At 41.1% G+C, this 16,174-nt stretch overlaps 1 protein-coding gene across 13 annotated transcripts in view; it reads right to left on the reverse strand.

The window, feature by feature from the left end:
- Positions 1 to 16,174, reverse strand: part of LOC109419134 (AP-1 complex subunit gamma-1) — a 176,709-nt gene that overhangs the window by 19,347 nt on the left and 141,188 nt on the right. For all 13 annotated transcript variants that reach the window (XM_062856830.1, XM_062856838.1, XM_062856835.1 and 10 more), the window contains exons 3-5: positions 7,767 to 7,834; positions 7,562 to 7,703; positions 7,242 to 7,430 (exon numbers count right to left, since the gene is read on the reverse strand). In XM_062856830.1, coding sequence (XP_062712814.1) covers positions 7,242 to 7,430; positions 7,562 to 7,703; positions 7,767 to 7,834 — 399 coding nt within the window. The remainder of the gene's footprint in view (positions 1 to 7,241; positions 7,431 to 7,561; positions 7,704 to 7,766; positions 7,835 to 16,174) is intronic.

Below are 16,174 nucleotides of genomic sequence, written 5' to 3' on the forward strand. Positions count from 1 at the left end.
CGAGGTTCCAGAGAGATACATAGGATTTATTTAGCCCTTTCGGGACGGAACGCAAAAAAGTGAAAGTTTCATACACATGGCTCAACTTTGGCTCTCCAGAACTGTTAGATTTCCCAACAAAACAACATTTGTTGCTCCTCATTTGGAAGACCTACTCTTTATATTTTGATTTATAGCTTTGACTAAGAAAAAACGAATTTAGAGAATTTGCGACAGATAAAACTTTTTCTTGTTTTACGGCTTTTGTCCACTTTTTGTTTAACTTTTGTGGTAAATCTCAGAGGCAACGTAAACAACAGTTTGTTTGCACGCATACAAGTATAAGCAATGGCTGAATTGTTGAAACAGTTTACATCACTTAAAACAAAGATTATTTAAATAGATGAAAAAATACGCAAAACTGTTATCGCTCAACAGCACAATTGTGCTGGTTCGTCACGAAAGGGTTAGAGTTTAGGGGAATTCTACGGATGTCAGGGATCTTCGTGAGGAGTTTCAAGGCATGACAAAGCGTTTCAATAGGGTTCAGGAGATGGCATGGGGGTTCATGGGGATTCAAGAATCAGCACCGGGGCATACGGATTCCTCAAGCGGAGTAAGCCTAGGCGTGGCGGAGGCCTCTTCAGAAATTCCACACATCTTGCTTTGTAATTGGTAACTGAGTGAGACACAACGCACACGTGAGCTGGTAACGACGGCATTCCATCCTCTAAATAATGTCGGGTGACACTGACTCGAAACGGCGGATAGGCTAATGTCGACGCTGTCTCCCGCCCCATAAAACCGTGGCATGGCCTTTAAGTACGTTCTTGATCTGTGCCCAGCTTAGACAACTAACTGGGTGGAAGTAGGTTCAGAAGAACACTCTTGATTAGTGCTGATCCGGCTCTGAGCTCAGTCCCCATAAGGGCCTGAGCCAACCCCTGGGGTGGCCTCCCTGCTTGCATAGATAACCACCATGATCCTTGGCGATTACTTCATTTGCAGTGAGGGATAGCGGCTCTAAATTCAACAACTGTAACAACGTGGTCGAGTGTGGAGTAACTGAGGGAGCGGCGTTGAACCCGTTCGCGCGTGGAGGCTTGGCTAGATCGCCACTCCGAGGGGCTGGTGCACCCACGAAGCAAACAAACCCAAAGTTGAACCACAGACAAACTGACGTAACACTCTTCAAAACGGCTTAGCACATGCATTTAACGATCAATTCAAATTTCATTTGATTTGCGCGATCGTCCCACCAGATGCGCTAGTGTTCGATCGCTTTGACGTTTGCCAGTGTACACGTTGCTGAATGATGCAAACGAAAATTACAGCGAAGACGGCTAATAACAAGACAGACAGCTCTCACTCTGTCGCAGGCGACATGGTTGAAACGCCCTCAACGATTCACAGGAACATTAAAACATGATTGTGTGCGTGTACATGCAAATACGTACACGGAAGCTGTAGCATCTCACGCACACTTATCAATAATGTTGTTCCCTGGAGCCGTTCGCGGCGCTAGTGTGCTTGAAGCTCCCAGAGTGTATGGAGCAAGAGGGTAGATGTCCGTCTTGTTATTAGCCGTCTTCGATTACAGGCAATTTGTGGAGTAGTGTGCGTGTCAGCAAAACGTCAAATAAAAATCCATCATGGCCGACAGTGTCGCGCGCGGTTCTAGCAATAGGTGGCAGTGTGCTCATAAAAATGACACCGGGCAAAAGTTTTTGATGAATTTCCTCTAAGAGTTACGTCTGTTTGTCTGTGGTTGAACTTATCATTTCATAGTTTATAAGAATATATCGTTGTTTTCATAATAAAATATTGTTTGTGTGACTGTAGAAACCTACTCATAATGACAAAAAACGATGGAAGAAATAACTATGAGCTCGTAAGTCTCGACAACTACAAAAGTCTTCTCCGTGAAAAACCAGCACCGCCGTGACTCTTGTGTGACAAGTGTGTTACTTGGTGTGGCAGTCAGTCTCAGAGTCAAGTACAGACATCGCCCTACTATCGGACCCGTACCGCATTCTTCCGGATAACGGGAACTGGAAAGCACATAAGGCCAAGCTAGCGGCGATCTGTACAACCGATCGTTTTCCAGTCCAGGAAATAGTTGCCACGTCGCACGAGGCCTTCGCAATAGCGAAGACAACTGGGTGTACTACTGTAGTTGTTATGCCTCTCCCACATATTGTTGGATTCGCTAACAAGTGCACTAGTGGGATTGAATCCCGTGGTCATAGGTGGAGACTTCAACGCGATTCAGTAGGGCACTTGGGGTAGCCGTGAGAGGCTGGGCTCTACTCGAAGCTATGGCTAGACTGAACGTGGATGTCGCGAACGTAGGCGACAAAAAAACCTACATTAAAAACGGTGCAGGGCTAGGTGCAGGGTCCATCATTGATGTGACCTTATGGAGCCCGGGTCTAAACCCTTGTTCGGACTGGAGGGTCGACGATGGTTACACGCACAGTGACTATCTGGTGATTCGATACAGCCACAGCCAAAGGTTATCGACCGTCATCGGGGATGGCTGACCTCGCGATTCGCTAAGCCGGCATTTGTGGAGCGATTGTTTATGGAGAGTAGCACCGACGATCTATCCAGCGATGATCTAGTTGGAACCCTAAGCCGTGCATGTGATGCCGTTATACCAAAGCGATCCCTACCCAGAAATGGACGCAAACCGGTGTACTGGAGGTGTCCAAAAATCGCAGAACTCCGCGCATCCTGCTTAAGAGCTAGAAGGAGGATGCAGAGGGCTCGTACCGATGAGGATACAATTGAACGAAGTGAGGCCTACAGGCTAAACTGGTATTGAATAAAGAGATTAAGGGACGTAAGCGGGCGTGTTTCGAAAATATCTGCCAGGCAGCCAACACGACCGACCCCATGGGGCGATGCCTAGAGAGTAGTCATGGCCAAAACGAAGGGCGTGTCAGCACCCCCAGAACGCTCCCCAGAGATGCTGCAGAAGGTCGTGGAAACGCTGCCCCTCGCCACGATACAAGACCATGGGCCCCCGTTCCCTATGGCCAAACCGGTCATGGTGAGGTCGCCGCCCCGGTGCCAAATGACGATCTCATCGCAGTAGCGAAGTCGCTTAAGTTGAACAAGGCTCCGAGTCCGGACGGTATCCCAACAGTAGCCATCAAGACGGCCATCGAAGCTAGCCCTGACAAATTCAGAATGGCTTTGCAGACGTGCCTAGACAGAGGTGAATTTCTGGAGATGAGGAAAAGTCAAAAATTGGTTCTAAAGCCCGGGAAGCCATCTGGCGACCCGTCGGCATACAGACCTATCTGCCATCTGGACACCGCCGGGAAACTGTTGGAACGGATCATTCTGTCGAGGCTGATAGTCTATACCGAGAAACTCGATGACTCTTGCCTTTCGGCCAGTTCGGCTTCCGGAAAGGTCGATCAACGGTGAACGCTATTAGAACTGTAACCAAAACGGCCGAGATAGCGCTCCAAAAGAAGCGAACAGGAACCCGCTATTGTTCGGTCGTCACGCTGGACGTAATGAATTTTGGGATTCTAAGCTAGGTCCGGGCAGCTGGATGCCCCATGCCGACACGTCCTTCTGGGTGCTTACCGATAGGGCCTAAGCATTCAGGGGGTAAGATCGTTGTACATCCGGGAAGCTGGCAATGCGCCATCATGCTACCTTAGTGTCCATCTAAAAGAGTGTGTCATGATGTTCGTTGCTGCCAGGCTCGCAGCTAACCTGCGATATGCACTACCCGAAAATACCTCCATAATAATAGCATATTTCGATATGGAGCATGAGCATGAGCATAAGCATTGGTGACCCTACACTTCGTAGTTGCTACTCCGTGATTGACCCGAGCAAGCAAAATTGCACAGAGAACCAATTGGCTTGGGGCTTACAATGGTTCAATTTTGAGAAAAGCTGTCAGAAACTCAATTTTTAAGCATATCTTAAACAGGTTTCAGTATATCGATCATTCATCTACAATATCAGAAGCGTTGACTGTCTTTTAAATAAATTGGAAATCGTGATTTTGTATCTTTTTACAGCGCTAAATAGCTGCTGATGGAAAAATGGTTTATTTGTAAGTTCTTGCACACTTAATTTGGAATACCGTGTTCGGCAAATTTTAGACGAAAATAGAACAGCTGTATACAGCTTTACTGCACTGTTTACCTTTTGCACCAGGTTTTGACAGTTGGTGTATTGAGCTTCAGTAAAATCGATTACCGAAGCTACCGAAATAGTTCTGCTGTTCTATTTTCGTCAAAAAAGTGCTGAACAGGCAATTCAGGATTGAGTGTGTGTGTGTGTATATTAGGCACCTGCAATGGAAAAAGAGAAAATAAAACTACGAGAAATTATTATACTTCAACTTTAAATTGTCTTACAAATCGTTCCCAGCCACTCCACGCGCAGATATTCGATTCAAACGCTTAGTATGCAGAATTGATTAAAGAAAATTGCAACTGCCAAGAGCTCCCAAAACATTAGCTCCATAATGATGTGTATATTAGTGTATATCCAAATTGTATGAAAAACAGCAATTTTGTTCGGAATTCGTTCGAATGATTTGGCAATTTTTGCCACGTATTTTCAAATCTGGACCACTGTCCCAAGTAACACACATGTTATATAAAAGTTACGACAGCGCAAGTTTTGGTTGTATAGAAGTTTATTTTACGTTATTTCAACACAATGTTAGAATTACGTAAAATAAACTTCTATGCAACCAAAACTTGCGCTGTCGTAACTCTATTATAACATGTGTGTTGCTTGGGGTGGGGCTCTACCCCATTTGGTATAATGCCATTTTGCATAACGCCGTTTGGCATAATGCCATTTGGCATAATAGCCATTTGGCATAATGGTCATATGGCATAATGCCGTTTGGCATAACACAAAGAACAACCTTCTTGATAAGAATGTGCATAATATTCGTTATGCCAAATGGCCATTATGCCAAATGACCGTTATGCCAAATGGCATTATGCCAAATGGGGTAGAGCCCACTGTGGGGCTTGGGGTTTGCCACCATCCTCAACGCTCGAGCAGGAGAAAATAGCTGAAGAATATCAAACTCAGGTGTGGAAAACCGAATACCTACAACCTGAATGAGCCTGCCCTGCATAAGAGGTAAAATACCTAAAATAATAACTGGTGTGTATTCTGTGACCTTGTCTTGGTATGATACCTGACTTTGGTATGTGGCAGTTATGTGTCAGTTATTCGTTCCTGCTCGGGTGTACACTAGCGTGGTTCAAAAAATCGGTTTTGCTCCGCTTATTCGATTCGTAACCAGATTCTATGCCTTCTCCCAAAATTTGAGCTAATTTGATTGAAAATTGAGACTGCACAAGCCCTTCAAAGTTTGTATGGGAATTACTATGGGAAAACGATTTTTATCATTCAATAGACATTAGCATTTCCCCAAGTGTCCTAGAGGATTAGTTGACCTTTGGTACTCCTAAATTACTCTATCAGCTACAACTTTGTCGAAGACCGCATTCGAATCGGACGCCTCCTTAATTAGTTATCGATTTGTATCCAACTGGACAAACTTTAGCAATGATCCTCCAGCTTCCCAGCAGGCAACATTGCTGCATATGGCGCCAAAGATAGCACACTGAAATCATGGCTAACTATGTTTCACTGCAAAATGCAGTGATGCCCACCGATTAGTTTAAGCATCATGAGTAAAGATTTCGATTCTGGATTAAAATCGGTAACTAATTAATGAGGCATGTGATTTGAATGCGGTCTTCGGCAAAGTTGTAGCTGATAGAGTAACCTCGAAGTACCAAGGGTCAACTAACGCTCTGGGGCACTTGGGGGAATACTACGGTCGAGTGAATGAAAAACATCGTTCTCCCATAGTAATTCCCATACAAACTTTGAAAGGCTTGTGCAGTCTCAATTTTTCAACCAAATGAGCTCAAATTTTGGGAGAAGGCATAGAATCTGGTTACGAATCAAATAAGCGGTGTGGAGCAAAAACGATTTTTTGAACCACGATAGTGTACACGTTTCGTAATTTCGAACTTTATTGGGTCAATAACGGCGCTGGCCATGTCCTTTCGGTCTACCGGGGAAGGGAAGGGATGTTAGTTTGACAACTGTTGCTACTAGAGGTTGTATGTACTACTGGACCCTCCACAGTTGTCACGGGATGGAGTTTTGCCAGTAGGGAGGGATTGATAGTTGCATAGATCAAGGATTCACTTTGGTAAGCGATGTGATCCATGCAACCGATAATAGCATATTCTGATATGGAGATCATAAAGTGATATTGGTTTGATTGATATAAGAGATAAAAGATCTAAAATTAATATCTAAAATTTACTTCTGGAACATCACCATCATATCATGTTAGATCTTAGATCTATCGAATAGCGGCGAGCTATTTGTTTGATCTTGAAATATCAATTTTTGATATTATGCAGATGTTTCAGGAACATTTTTTAGATATTATTTTGAGATCTTTTCCCGAGCAGAAATCAAGTACTGACGATCAAAACGTGATGTCGGTTCGATTCATATAAGAGGTAAAAGTACTGAAAATAATAGCAAAAAAATGTTCCTGGGACTTCTGATCAATAGCAAAATTTGATATTTAATGATCAACCATGTTTGGTTGATCATTAAATATCAACACTGCTATTGATTAGCTCTCAAAATAGCTGAATTTGATATGCTGATGTTAGTCGAAGAGTAAATTTTAGATAATATTTTCAGTACTTTTATCTCTTATGTGAAATAAACCAATATCACTTTTTGATCTCCCATATCAATATATGCTTATATTGAGTTTTTTTTCCTCTGCTCTGGTTATCTCTTATATCAGCCAATCCAATATCACGTTTTGATCGTCAGTACTTCACCTCTACCCAGGTAGCCCCTCTCCGAAGCAATGCCTCTTATAGGTGGCCCGGAAAGACGTAGGAATTGGTGTCAATGAAAACGGTTAGTGGATCGGGGGTGTAGTCCTTCCTCCTTCGTTAGCTTTTGGAGGTAAACCCCAACATCAAACTGCCTGAGCAAATTATCCCCTATAGAAATAAGGCAATATGCAACCCAGAAACGTTTGAAGTCGCTTCTGACCTCAACGACATCTTGGTCAAACAAGAACATCATTACTACACAAATTTGGCACAAATGTCTCAAATGAAGGATAACGTGCCTCTGGAGTCTGCCTTCTAAAGTACCCAAAATAGGTGTCCCCGCCCAAACGGTCCCAGACCCTACAACAACAATTCACTTACTTCTTCAAGCAGTTGGTCAGCAGCACGTGCACGTCCTGTCGTTCGTCCAGCAGCAGCATCGCTCCGAGGTAGCCTATCCGTTTGTCGGTGTACTTTGAACTGGCGGCCAGCTTCAGTGCTTCCATCTGTCCAAAGTGGGCCGGGTAGCCTAGCATGTGAATGTAGAGCAATTTGGCCATGTTGCGACATCTAGATTGATTCGTTTATTTGTTTTAAACATCCATGAGTGTGGTCCATCTACACGCTAACACCGCGGGAGGTGTATGGGGTTTCTAGTGCTAATCTAAGCCGTACAACTGAGAGAGAGAGAGTCTACTTACTTCCATATGCAGTCCGTTTCGCGGAAGGTACTTCGGATGTAGGCACATTCTGTGTTGACTACGGCTCGCTCCTCGGCGGCTGTCCGGGCTGCTCGAATCTGGCGGATCAGTTCCCGGAGGCGAGTCGGTGAAGGCTTTCTTACTGTGGAAGTTGGAGGGAATCTGTTAGAACAGGAAGTTGTGCATGTAAAACAAAGTTACTTACAAATATTAGTTTCTATCGTTTCATTGATCACTTGTTTGATATTGTTGATTGTGAGACCCGGGCTGTATCTGTGAAAGATGAGAGAAATATTGAAATTTTATTAGTTGGAATACGCACAATCTAAAACTTTGTAAACTTCATAAACATAAGATTTTGTTGAACACTTTGCTAGCTCCTGTTGGATGCTCTTCACGCTTCTGATGGAGGTTCTCCAATACTTATGATGGTAGCTCTCAAAAGCTTCTGATGAAAGCTCTCCTCGATAGAAGCTTTCCAAGCTTCTGTAGGAAGCTTTCCAAGCTTCTGTAGGAAGCTTTCCAAGCTTCTGTAGGAAGCTTTCCAAGCTTCTGTAGGAAGCTTTCCAAGCTTCTGTAGGAAGCTTTTCAAGCTTCTGTAGGAAGCTTTCCAAGCTTCTGTAGGAAGCTTTCCAAGCTTCTGTAGGAAGCTTTCCAAGCTTCAGTAGGAAGCTTTCCAAGCTTCAGTAGGAAGCCTTCCAAGCTTCAGTAGGAAGCTTTCCAAGCTTCAGTAGGAAGCTTTCCAAGCTTCAGTAGGAAGCTTTCCAAGCTTCAGTAGGAAGCTTTCCAAGCTTCAGTAGGAAGCTTTCCAAGCTTCAGTAGGAAGCTTTCCAAGCTTCAGTAGGAAGCTTTCCAAGCTTCAGTAGGAAGCTTTCCAAGCTTCAGTAGGAAGCTTTCCAAGCTTCAGTAGGAAGCTTTCCAAGCTTCAGTAGGAAGCTTTCCAAGCTTCAGTAGGAAGCTTTCCAAGCTTCAGTAGGAAGCTTTCCAAGTTTCAGTAGGAAGCTTTCCAAGCTTCAGTAGGAAGCTTTCCAAGCTTCAGTAGGAAGCTTTCCAAGCTTCAGTAGGAAGCTTTCCAAGCTTCAGTAGGAAGCTTTCCAAGCTTCAGTAGGAAGCTTTCCAAGCTTCAGTAGGAAGCTTTCCAAGCTTCAGTAGGAAGCTTTCCAAGCTTCAGTAGGAAGCTTTCCAAGCTTCAGTAGGAAGCATTCCAAGCTTCAGTAGGAAGCTTTCCAAGCTTCAGTAGGAAGCTTTCCAAGCTTCAGTAGGAAGCTTTCCAAGCTTCAGTAGGAAGCTTTCCAAGCTTCAGTAGGAAGCTTTCCAAGCTTCAGTAGGAAGCTTTCCAAGCTTCAGTAGGAAGCTTTCCAAGCTTCAGTAGGAAGCTTTCCAAGCTTCAGTAGGAAGCTTTCCAAGCTTCAGTAGGAAGCTTTCCAAGCTTCAGTAGGAAGCTTTCCAAGCTTCAGTAGGAAGCTTTCCAAGCTTCAGTAGGAAGCTTTCCAAGCTTCAGTAGGAAGCTTTCCAAGCTTCAGTAGGAAGCTTTCCAAGCTTCAGTAGGAAGCTTTCCAAGCTTCAGTAGGAAGCTTTCCAAGCTTCAGTAGGAAGCTTTCCAAGCTTCAGTAGGAAGCTTTCCAAGCTTTAGTAGGAAGCTTTCCAAGCTTCAGTAGGAAGCTTTCCAAGCTTCAGTAGGAAGCTTTCCAAGCTTCAGTAGGAAGCTTTCCAAGCTTCAGTAGGAAGCTTTCCAAGCTTCTGTAGGAAGCTTTCCAAGCTTCAGTAGGAAGCTTTCCAAGCTTCAGTAGGAAGCTTTCCAAGCTTCAGTTAGAAGCTTTCCAAGCTTCAGTAGAAGCTTTCCAAGCTTCAGTAGGAAGCTTTCCAAGCTTTAGTTGAAAGCTTTCCAAGCTTCAGTAGGAAGCTTTCCAAGCTTCAGTAGGAAGCTTTCCAAGCTTCTGTAGGAAGCTTTCCAACCTTATGTAGGAAGCTTTCCAAGCTTCTGTAGTAAGATTCCGAGGCTTCTGTAGGAAACTTTCCAGGCTTCTGTATGAAGCTTCCCAAGCTTCTGTATAAAGCGTGCCAAGTTTCTGATGGAAGTTTTTCAAGCTATTGTTTGAAACTTTCTAAACTTTTTTCCCTCAAGGCATAAATATTGTACTAATCGTTACATTCCATCGCTCACAGTATTCCTGATCTACCCGCTTACAAACTTCCTAGCAAGCCGATCTCGAAGCTAATTTACTAACGGAAAAGTTTCGATGAAACTGTTCTTTTTCCCTCTTCTCTAAATTGGATGGATTCCCGAAAACCAACCAACTGAAGCACTCCAGTTTGAGCAAACCAAAAGCCGCGAACAGGGGTGGAGGAACGACGATCCTCAAAATTTTAAAACTCGCATTTTCCGGATTTTCTATTGGATGAGGAGCCGAGTTGCGGTTGTTGTTCATTTTTATGCCTCCACTGAAGCGAAATGCTTTGCTTGGACAACAATATGCTACTGGTGCGGGTACTCAGCATCAGCAGCACAGCATCCCTGAGCTCAGCAGGTTGATTTGCTTTCCTCCGGGCGCATATTTGGGCCGACGACGAGTGGAAAAAGGCTGGCGCCGCAAATTTTGGAATGCTTCGTGGCGGACTGCCTCAACCTTAGGTTTGGGTAGAAGGAGGGGGGTAATTTGCCTGCAATCAGCAGATAAGGCTCTCTGATAAAATATTAATAATAGCGATTGTGTTTCCACCCTCTGTTCACACTTTTCGCCCATCCGAAGAAACGGCAGACAGGCCAGAGAAATGTGGGTTTTTCTGAAACGACCATTCAGAGACTCCGGCAGACAACGCCGTTAAACAAGCTTTTCGTTTTTTTGCTTTGAACTGTGAAAGAGGTACAAGCAATCCGAAGCAATAAAGTAATAAAGTTTTATTAAATTGTTGCGGAATGTTCATTGCTTCCGGTGAAACTTAATTTAGTCTCGCCGTGGGACTGGCTGACTGTGGAAAATGAGAAAAACGTTTAAGCAACGTAGCATTGGTGAATGGGTTAGCAGTCCATTTAGGGATTGAATGTTTGGAATATTCATGGCAAATATGCTAGCTTTCAGATAAATACTGAGAAGGTGAACAAATTTATTTTTTTCCAGTAAAAACCTTTTGATAAACGACGAAATCATTTGAATCATTGTTTTATTAAAGCATTAGTCTCACTGTCGGAATTAGCGCAATTAATACATAAATATTATATCTCTACTACTGTAATTGAGTTGTCCAGATGCAAAGGGATGTGAGTGAATCGGAAAAAAATTGGAACCATTCGCAATTAACACAGTTGTAACAGAAGCGTCAGGTTTTGGTTACGTAGAAGTTACTGTGACTTATACTTATTTGGTAGAAGTAAGTCGCAGTGACTTCTGCGGAACAAAAACCTGCGCTGCCGTTACTTCTCTGTGCAAGTGTGTTGCTTAGGTTTTGAAACTCCATACATTTTCTTCTTGTTCTTTCTGGCTCTACGTCCCCACTGGGACTTGACCTGCCTTGCTTCAACTTAGTGTTCTTTGATCACTTCAACAGTTATTAATTGAAGGGCTTTCTTTGCCTGCCATTGCATGAATTTGTATACATGTTGTGTTGTATCCCATACATTTTCTATGGGATGAAAAATTGACGGAAAACTTAAACCTCATTTACTCGAAAGTGGGTCTTGTCATTTACATTCCTTTTATTCTAACACCCTCAATAAAAAAAATTGTCCAAATTTTTCACAATGTACGTACAAGGGTACAAGTCAAGTTTCATAATAATACTAGCTGTCCCCGGAGAACTTTGTCTTGCCTACTGCGTTTTTCGACGTTCCAAGTCCAAGTCCCCGTTCAAAATGTATCAAAAATCAATTTTTCCACGTTTTTTTGCCTCATAAACCTTCCTTGGGTGAAAACTAACAGAACAAAGACGACCCAAATCGGAACTTTCGTTCGCAAGCTATGCGCGGTCCCACGTATGCCACTGCATTTTTATACATATAGATAATAGTATGGAACGAGCTCACCAATCGCTATGCATTCATTCCATGTGCCATCACTGATCGGTTGCGAGATTTAGACATGATTTGTACCCAAGCAGTCTAACTGCCGAACTACCATATACCAATGAAGGCTTTTTTTTTATGTGGGCTAATTTTCTAAAACTTGGTGAAAATTGTAATTCGTGTGCTCTTCTCGATTCAAATCACACAAAAACAATAAACGTCCTAATTTGAACATTTTTGAGACTTAGAGGTGGCTCGAAATTAGAGGTTTTGAGGTTTTGAGTTTAAGAGTAAAAATTTTGACATTAATTGTCATTATTTTCTCAATTATTAACCGATTTTCCATCTTTTGCATGATTTTTTTTGAATTTGAATTTCGAATAGAAATAGGAATAGGAAAGACTTCAGTTAAAACTTTGTAAGTATTCCTTTGGGGAGAAATTTCTGAGAAAAAATCCAGTTGGAATAATTAATGACAATCTTAGAGTGATATTTTACTGAATTTTAACTGAAAGTGATACTCAAATTGAAATGCTTAACCCTTATGTGGCCGATAGGGAACCTGGGTACCCAGCGCCCATTCAAAAAGCACGGTGTAGTAAAAAGCAAAAAGTTTGTCGGACACATAACGGTTAAAAATACTTAAAATTCATGCGTACTTGGCGGAAGTTCTTCCGAAAAAAACTGAGCAAATTTGAAAGAAACTTCATGTAGACCAAATATATGAAGGAAATAAAAAAAAGTGGGAAATTCAAACAGGAAATACCGAAAATGTTTTTGAAGGATCCATTGAGGAAATTTTTTCGATGGAAAGAAATTGCCAAAGGAATATCTAAGGAATTCTTAAGAAAACGGCAAAAAAAAAAACAAAAGCAATTGTTTATATAAACAACGACGAACTTCGCTCCAACTCGACCAACGGTTGGCAGCACCCTCTCAGAATCGAACGAAACTTTGTGGGCATAAACAATAGGTCTTTCTAAGCAACTTTGCATATTTTGTTTTTCGAATTTTTTCAAGAGTAACATTTGAAGAGGGTTTATTTTTTTTCATAGATTTTTTTTCAAATCGATGACAAGACCTACAAAAATGTGGTGTCTGGCGGACTATCGTGAAATTCCATGAAGTTTTTTAGAAAAATATCCAAAAAATATTAAATTAATTCCTACACTGAAAAATAAAGGTTTTAAAAATTTAAATCGATATTACAATAAACCCTATGTTTTTAAATCGATGATTTTTTTTCTGGAGAAAGGTATTTTAATTACCTACATTTTCTCCAAACGGTGTTGCTGTGACATATTTAAGGGAAAAAAGTTTTTCTAACAAAAACTTTTTTCATGTCTACATTGAGTGAATATTTTTCATCGTGTTTCGTGCCAACATGGCCATATATAGGTTCACCAGCCTCTCATCAACCAATCAAACTTTATGGAAGTTCAAAAAATTGTTTAAGAAGCAATTTTGCATAATCTAATATTAATCTAGACTAACATTTGAAAAGAGCTTATTGGAGTGACCCATACTTATATGAAAAACTCCTCCTCTCCTCTCTCTCCTCTTCTTGGCGTGACGTCCTCACTGGGACAAAGCCTGCTTCTCAGCTTAGTGTTCTATGAGCACTTCCACAGTTATTAACTGAGAGCTTCCTCTGCCAATGACCATTTTGCATGTGTATATCGTGTGGCAGGCACGAAGATACTCTATGCCCAAGGAAGTCAAGGAAATTTCCTTTACGAAAAGATCCTGGACCGACCGGGAATCGAACCCGTCACCCTCAGCATGGTCATGCTGAATACCCGTGCGTTTACCGCCTCGGCTATATGGGCCATAAAATTCAAAAAATGCCAAGCCTTACCTCCTGCATCAGTTGTTTTGGATTCCCAGAAGCTTCGTTCAGCATTTGAGCGAAATCGATTTAGTCTAAGGGGTGATACACAAATTATGTCACGCAAAATTCGACGTTCTTCAACCCCCCTCTCCTCTATGTCACGCTTTGTGTATGCGACCTCATGATTGTTTGTATGGGTTTGTCACGTTCTGCAAAACCCCCCTCCCCTCCTAAAGCGTGACGTAATTTGTGCATGGCCCCTAATGGGGCGCTTAACGAGCATGAAGTTTGTATGGGAAAACTTGGCCAAATGTATGCAGAAATCTTAAGCTTTTGATTTTTGCCACTAGGTGGCGCTGCAAGTGTTCAATTATTAAAAAAAATAATCAAAAACCTTAGCTATTCTTGTAGGTGACGATATGCCAAACAACTTTATCGAAGACCGCAAAGTGATCCGAAGCCTGTTAAAAATTTATACTCTTGTCATATTTCGAATTTTATGTTTTTCATATAAGTGTGGGCCACCCTAATACGCCCTTGTCAAATGGTAGTCTAGATAAATGTTAGATTATGCAAAATTGCTTCTTCAACAATTTTTTGAACATCCATAAAGTTTCATTGGTTGATGAGAGGCTACTGAACCTATATATGGCCATGTTGGCACGAAACACGATGAAAAATATTCACTCAATGTGGACATGAAAAAAGTTTTTGTTAGAAAAACTTTTTTCCCTTAAATATGTCACAGCAACACTGTTTGGAGAAAACGTAGGTAATTGAAATACCTTTCTCCAGAAAAAAAAATCATCGATTTAAAAACATAGTGTTTTTTGTAATATCGATTTAAATTTTTAAAACCTTTATTTTTCAGTGTAGGAATTTATTTTGTATTTTTTAGATATTTTTCTAAAAAACTTCTTGGAATTCCACGATAGTCCGCCGTACAACACTTTTTTGTAGGTCTTGTCATTTTTGAGTTACATCGATTTGAAAAAAAATCTATGAAAAAAAATTAGGCCCTCTTCAAATGTTACTCTTGAAAAATCTCGAAAAACAAAATATGCAAAGTTGCTTAGAAAGACCTATTGTTTATGCCCACAAAGTTTCGTTCGATTCTGAGAGGGTGCTGCCAGCCCCATAGAAGGGTTGGCGCGAAAGTTGTCTATAGTATATATGCATTCGTGAAAGAAATACCCAATGCAATTTCTAAATGAGTTCCCAAAGTGCTGAAGAAATTAAAAAAAAAGAAAAGCCGTTGAAAATTGTTTAAGCAAACTGCCAACTATTTTTTTAGTTGAATTCCAAAAAAGTAGTGCCAAATGAAATTTTTAAGGATTTTTCGAGAACTTCCAAAAGAAATTATAAAAAAGTCCTTGAAATAGCTGTACAAAATTTCCAATGTTTTCCAACGAAATCCGAAATATTTGCCAAAGAAATGCCGATGGATTTCCCAAAGATGTTGCTGAAGAAATTCCCAAGAAAATTGCCATCTAATTTCCCAAAGAGGTTGTTGAAATGCTTCTAAAGAAATTATCGGCGTTATTAACAAATTAATTTTCGTAGAATTTCCAGCACAAATTCCAACAGGATTTGCCCAAGAAATGCAAAATAATTTCCGAATAAAGTCGTAGAAGAATTTGCAAAATAATTATCAAAGAAATCTGAGAAGGACTGTTTTGTGGATTTCCGTAGGAATTTCCAAAATGAATTTTTAAAAGCCATGCCGAAACAATTTTCGAATGACTTTTCCAAATAAAATGTCAAAGAAAATGGACTTTCTAATGGTATCCAGCTTATTTCACAATCTTAACTTTTATCCAAAATTTAAGAATTTTCAAATGCATTCAAAATTTGCACAAGGTTTTCATTCGGATGAGCTGTCATTTTATCAATTGAATTTTCATCTTATCCACAAGATATATTATTTTTTTGTTTATTTGTCTAAAAGAACAAACATATGGAAAGCAATGCAATTATTCGAATGAGTGTAATCAGTTTCGTACCTTTTTATTCGCCCCTTGATCCGCCCTATTTTGCTTATCGTTTGACAGATACGCGTATTTCGAATACCACTTGTATTCTTCCACAGTGTCAGTTATCCATAAGATCCACTGGATAACTGACACTGAGGAAGATTACAAGTGGTAGTCGAAATACGCGTATCTGTTAAAGGATAATCAAAATAGGGCGGAATTAAAAGGTACGAAACTGATTACACTCATTCGAAGAGGGTATTCTGCTTAGAGGGTTCGAAAAGTCGGTACAAAGAATGAAATTGTATTAGGTATACACAGAAAAAAATGTTTCTTCGGAAGGGCTTCAAAAACAGCAATACTTAATTTGGTTAAACTCTTAAGGTTAGAAAAGCCGTCATTATCGTGAAAATGTCAGATTATGACGAGAAAACTGCTTTTAATTTTCAATGATGGCGGTTAATAGGATATTTGAGAACTGGACCAGCATTCGGAAACGGCCATATGACCAATGTGAGGTCTCAAATATTCACTACTTACAAGCCTGTTAAAAAAAATATCTATATTGCACATTGCGGAGATCTATAGATTCTGACGCAAAAAAAATGGGCTTATTGTAAGCGTATATGCATTATAAACGCGAAACCATCGCCAAAGGTGTACTCAACAACGCAGTATTCAATATTCACCAGCACGTGGTCTGTTTTTACATCTGTGGGCCCACGTTAGAAAAATCCACTGATTTAGGCGTAGGAGTCTAAACTGGTGGAACCTCCGCAATATAGATTTCTATGTCGCACCACCCTATC

This window comes from Aedes albopictus, chromosome 3 (genome assembly GCF_035046485.1).
Source record: "Aedes albopictus strain Foshan chromosome 3, AalbF5, whole genome shotgun sequence".
In the NCBI taxonomy this organism is placed as follows: Eukaryota; Metazoa; Arthropoda; class Insecta; order Diptera; family Culicidae; genus Aedes; species Aedes albopictus.